The sequence below is a fragment of the Ursus americanus genome, chromosome 21 (genome assembly GCF_024610735.1).
Source record: "Ursus americanus isolate L20-20 chromosome 21, mUrsAme1.1.p, whole genome shotgun sequence".
Classification (NCBI taxonomy): Eukaryota; Metazoa; Chordata; class Mammalia; order Carnivora; family Ursidae; genus Ursus; species Ursus americanus.
The window spans coordinates 49,864,693-49,870,692 of NC_142147.1; the positions used below are offsets into that span (position 1 = coordinate 49,864,693).

The window sequence follows — 6,000 nt, forward strand, 5'->3', positions numbered from 1 at the left end:
GTTCTTTTGTACTGCTGAGCTCTTTTTTTTTAATTTAAAGATTTTAAGTAATCTCTACACCCAACGTGGGGCTCAAACCCACAACCCCAAGTTTAAGAGTCTCACGCTCCACTGACTGAGCCACCCGGGTGCCCCTGAAGATATACTTAATATATAAAAACACATACCAATCCTCGATATCCTCTGGCTTTGTTTATATGTATATTTACTGTATATATAGTTTTAATTTCTATTCTGAAATGTTTCAAATTTTGAAAAAAAAATTTCAAAATACAGGGGCACCTGGGTAGCGTAGTCGTTAAGCGTCTGCCTTCGGCTCAGGGCGTGATCCCGTCGTTCCGGGATCAAGTCCCACATCGGGCTCCTCCGCTGGGAGCCTGCTTCTCCCTCTCCCACTCCCCTGCTGTGTTCCCTCTCTCACTGGCTGTCTCTCTGTTACATAAGTAAATAAAATCTTAAAAAAAAATTCAAAATACAAAATGTAAAAAACACAATAAAAATCATCTAAATATTAAAAGTCACTAGAAATCAGGGCATCCAGGATACCAAATAAGGTACTTTACAAAAAGAGAGAGAGAAAATAACTCACAATATCTCTAACACCTGTCCAGCATTTGAATTCCAGCAGCTTCTACCAAAAATATCTCTCAGAGTTAGATTTCTTTTTTTTTTAGATTTTATTTATTTATTTGACAGAGACAGTGAGAGAGGGAACACAAGCAGGGGGAGTGGGAGAGGGAGAAGCAGGCTTCCCGCTGAGCAGGGAGCCCGATGCGGGACTTGATCCTATGACCCAGGGATCATGCCCTGAGCCGAAGGCAGACGCTTAACGACTGAGCCACCCAGGCTCCCTGTCATGGTACCTCTTCCACATCTTCAAACACCTTGTTTCCAACTCTTGTCCCATTCACAGGTCCTGGGGGTTAGGTCGTCGGCTGATCTTTGGGAGGGGACACAATTCAACTCATATCAGTGCCCCAAACGGGTGTGTTGTTCTAGGACTCCGTGACCTTCACAGACGTGGCCGTGAATTTCACCAGGGAGGAGTGGGCCCTCCTGGACTCGGCACAGAGAATTCTCTACAGAGACGTGATGCTGGAAAACTGCAGGAACCTGGCCTCTGTGGGTGAGCAGCCTGCCCTCGCGGGGACACATGCGGGTCAGACCCCCTCCTGGGTTCCCTGCGCTGTGCTGAGCAATGGGACGGGGGATTGCTGAGTAACCAAGACGGGGCCATTGCCCACAAGGGGTGGACGTAGGGTTTACCCCCTGAAATAGGAACTCTGTCCGTTGCATTACAGTTTTATTCTCTTCATGATTGACAGCCCTTGGGAGATCCCTAGGTGGTGAACACAGAGCACAGAGAATCTCAGTGCATTCAGGAGGAAAAGGGAGGGACCACTTTGTCGCTCCGTACTCATACTGGCTTAGCCCCGGAACCCCTGCAGGCCAAAGCGTGTGCCCCTGCTTCGTGGAAAGTCCTAGCACCACTCCCTTGGGCCATACACTGTCCGATTTCCCGGTGACCGGGATCTCAACTGGGCAAACCTCATCCGGCCTCCCATTTGGAGCAAGGAGCCGGTCTGGGAATGGGGCCGGGGTATTTTGTGCACCTGCCTGCCGGGCAGCTATGAATCCTTACAAGGAAGGATTTGACCATGTGGACATGTTGATTAAGAATCCATTTCGGGGCGCCTGGGTGGCACAGCGGTTAAGCGTCTGCCTTCGGCTCAGGGCGTGATCCCGGCGTTATGGGATTGAGCCCCACATCAGGCTCCTCCGCTATGAGCCTGCTTCTTCCTCTCCCACTCCCCCTGCTTGTGTTCCCTCTCTCGCTGGCTGTCTCTATCTCTGTCAAATAAATAAATAAAATCTTAAAAAAAAAAAAGAAGTGTGGACATAGCGGCATTCCTCACAGCAGCCGAAAGGTGCAAACAAACCAATTGTCCATCAACAGATGAATGGACAGATGAATATAGTCCATCCACACAGCGGAATATTATTCAGCCATAAAAAGGAGTGAAGCACTGATAACAGGTTGCAATATGGGGGTGCCTGTGTGGCTCAGCCAGTGAAGCATTGGCCTTCGGCTCAGGTCATGATCTCAGGGTCTTGGGATCAAGCCCCGCATCGGGCTCCCTGCTCGGCGGGGAGCCTGCTTCTCCCTCTGCCTGCCGCCTCCCTGCTTGTGCTCTTGCTCTCTCTGTCAAATAAATAAAATCTTTAAAAAATATATATGGATAAACCTCGAAAGCATTACGGTAAGTGAAAGAAGGCAGACACAAAAGACTACATATTACCTGATTTCGTTTATGTGAAATATCGGATAGGTAAATCTATAGAAACAGAAAGCCGATTCGTGGTTGTGAAAGGCTGGAGGGAGGGAGAACAGGGAGTGGCCGCTTCATGACCTAGAAGTTCTTCCCTCCTTCCTTCCGGGGTGATGGAGATGTCCTGGAACTGAATAGAGGTGCTGGTCACCGCACATGGCCAATGTCCTCGATGCTGCTGAAGGGTACACTTTAAAAAGGTCATTTTTGTGTTAAGTGAATTTCACTGCAATTTTTAAAAAATTGTTTTAAAGATTTTATTTATTTATTTGAGAGAGAGAGTGAGCACGAGCAGGGGGAGAGGGGCAGAGGGAGAGGGAGAAGCAGACTCCCCACTGAGCAGGGAGCCCAATTAAGGGCTTGATCCCAGGACCCTGAGATCATGACCTGAGCCAAAGACAGATGCTTAACCGACTGAGCCCCGCCCCTTCATCTTTAAAATTATACATGGACTCTGTCCTGGTCTGTTTGGGCTGCTGTGACAGAACACCATAGTCTGGGTGACTTACACACGAACATTTCTCTCTCACATTCTGGAGGCTGGGAAGTTCCAGGTCAAGGGGGCAGCAGGGTCATTCCCAGCGAAGTCTCTCTCCTGGTTTGCAGATGGCCGCCTTCTCCCCGTGTCCTCACATGGCAGAGAGACAGTGAGCTCCGTTCTCCTGCTCTTGTAAGGACGCCAGTCCCATCGTGGGGGCCCCACTGTCCTATCTTATCTAAACCCAATTACGTCCCAGAGGTAATTGCAAATATCTGCAAATACCATCCCATAGTTAGGGCTTCAACATACGGATTTGTGGGGGACACAAATTCGGCCCATGACAGACTCTTTGTCCAGTTCTCTTCCACGTGGCATTCCTGACTACACCCTTAATCCCCACAGAACCCATCCTCACCATGGTCAAGCTCCTAACACGGCCCAAATCCCTGATGTCTTTCTGTTGGCTTGCGTGCGCTTCCTCCCCTTTCCTGTTTCCCTCACGTGTGCAGAGTGACCATTTGAAAAGAAACCCACATGGACATTTACCTATTTTACCGTCTCCAACCCACCTTAACTCTCAACAAAGAACTGAACTTAGTGTCCCTTTATTTCAGATTCGGTGACTCAACATAAAGCCAAAAACTCAACCCGTCAGCAGGACATTCTCGCGAGAAAGACACCTGATGAAGCAAGCAGAGTGTGTGCCGTGAGCCACAGTTCCCGGCCCTCCCCATCGGGAGAAGACTGGAAATGCCCCAGAACAGACGAGCCACCCAAGCAAAGGGAGCAAAAGTTGAAGCAAGTTGCCACTGTGCACAAGGAGGGCGAGTCTCCGGGTAGACTCCGTGACTACCACGAAATGAGGGACGACTCTCTATCTAGCTCACGGAGAGATTCCACAAGAAACCGTATCCAAAAATGTGGCTCACATATTCTGGTGCAAAATCCTATCCTAACCAGCCATCGAAAGATCCATAGAAACAACGAAAATGATAGAGTCTTGTGGCAGAGCGTTGAGCTGACCCCATTTGTAGGAAGTCAGGCAGAGCCAGAGTCCAAAATATGGATCGACCGTCAGAACAATATCCTTCATGTACATAATAGTATCTGCGTGGGGGTGGACATCGATGAATGGGATCCGTTTGGTGAAGAAGTTTCCCTTAGGGTATACAAGACTCCCACTACAGAGAAGACTTACGACGAGTCTAATTCATGTGAAACCACCTTCCAAAATACCTCGACCCGGGACGTGCAGAGGCCGTCGTATACAGCAGACACAAATCACGAGAAGAATCAAGGTGAGAAAACCTTCGCCCACATGGCAAATTCTGACTCACATGGGAAGACTAAGACCAGAGGGGAAAAATATAAATGTCAAGACTGTAGGAAAAGTTATGTGTATCAGTCCTTCCTTATGAGACACATGGAAATTCACACCGGGGAGAAACCTTACGAATGCAAGACCTGTGGGAAAGCCTTTAGATATTCCTTACACCTTAACAAACATTTAAAAAAGCACATTGTGAAGAAGTCCTATAAATGTGGAGGATGTGGGGAAGACTTCAGTGAGTCCTCAAAACTGACTGAACATAGAAGGGTTCACTCTGCAGAGAAACCCTATAAATGCGAGGAATGTGGGAAAGCCTTCATCAGTTCTTCCAGATTTAAAAACCATCTAAAAACTCACAGTTGAGGGATGCCTGGCTGGCTCAGTTGGAAGAGCTTGTGACTCTTGATCTCAGGGTTTTGAGTCTGAGCCCCACATCAGGTGTAGAGATTGCTTAAATAAATAAGACGGAAGGAAGGAAGGAAGGAAGGAAGGAAGGAAGGAAGGAAGGAAGGAAGGAGAAAAGAAAGAAAAAATTCACAGTTGAGAGAGGTCCTGTGAATGAAAGGAATGTGAGAAAAGCTTCATTAATTTTCTCAAAATACCAAGCACATAAGGACATATTGGAAAAGAACTCAAGTCTTCCCTGAAGGACGGAAAGGTGAGAATTCACACATTTACATGTTCACATCTTGTGAAGGTAAGGTCTGTGGAAAGCTTTTCATCTTTCAGCTTTATGGTTTTTAATTTTTTTATTAACTATTGATTTTTTTAAGTAGGCTCGGTGCCCAGCGTGGAGCCCAGTGTGGGGCTTGAACTCATGACCCTGAGATCAAGACCTGAGCTGAGATCAAGAGTCCCATGCTTAATGGACTGAGCCACCCAGGTGCCCCCTTCTTTGATCCTCAGTAGACATTTGTTCTCACGTCGGAGAGAAACCCCATGAATCTAAGGAATATGGAAAAGCCTTCAGCGTTGTCTCAATGAAATCCCTGGGAGAACTCACACTGGGAAGACTCCTCACGGCAGTAAGGAATGTGGGAAAGACCTCTTTAAACACTCACCCCGTAACTTACACAAGAGACCACATGCGGGAGAGATACCGTGGTTGTAATAGAAGAAAGTCTTCTGGGGCGCCTGGGTGGCGCAGTCGTTAAGCATCTGCCTTCGGCTCAGGGCGTGATCCCGGCGTTCCAGGATCGAGCCCCACATCAGGCTCCTCCGCTGGGAGCCTGCTTCTTCCTCTCCCACTCCCCTGCTGTGTTCCCTCTCCCACTGGCTGTCTCTCTGTCACATAAATAAATAAAATCTTTAAAAAAAAAAAAAAAGAAAGTCTTCTGTAAGATGAGTACATAGATGGAGAGAAACACAGTGAGCCTTACGATTGCTGCTGTTACATTGTCTCATCCTTCAACTGGGACCAAAATTCATGATCTCCAGTTTTTCTTCTCTAATAAAATCCTATACGATGATGAAAATCCCTCTCTGTGCCCTCGCGGCTCTGCCATGTGAATTTCGATACGTAGTGGCTTCGTTACACTTTACATACAGGTGGTCTCACCGATGTGAAGCCTGGTTTGAGCCTCATTTAATTCAGATTGGGGTTTAGGGTGCCCCGTGATAATATTTTCGGTCAGTCGGTTGTTACTGGTCATGAATGGACTGCCTTATGGTCAGAGTATGTGGTCTTTATGATGCTGATAATGGGACACCTGTTCTGATGATCATTTCGATCTCCTGGGGCTGAGTCTGCCAGTTGCCTGAGCAGATGAATTTTTCTCATCATCTTTACTAAGGGTGCATAGACTTGTTTTTCCAGAGTTAGCAGTGTTGAAGGCTTTTAAATGCATCTTCTACATTTT

General features: G+C 47.4%; 1 protein-coding gene across 1 annotated transcript in view; it reads left to right on the forward strand.

Annotated features, from left to right (window-relative positions):
• Positions 1–5,419, forward strand: part of ZNF114 (zinc finger protein 114) — a 25,130-nt gene extending 19,711 nt beyond the window's left edge. The window contains exons 2-3 of the mRNA XM_087853388.1: positions 1,000–1,126; positions 3,426–5,419. Of these exons, the coding sequence (XP_087709514.1) occupies positions 1,000–1,126; positions 3,426–4,504 (1,206 nt within the window). The 3' untranslated portion in view covers positions 4,505–5,419. The remainder of the gene's footprint in view (positions 1–999; positions 1,127–3,425) is intronic.
• The last annotated feature ends 581 nt before the right edge of the window (positions 5,420–6,000 follow it).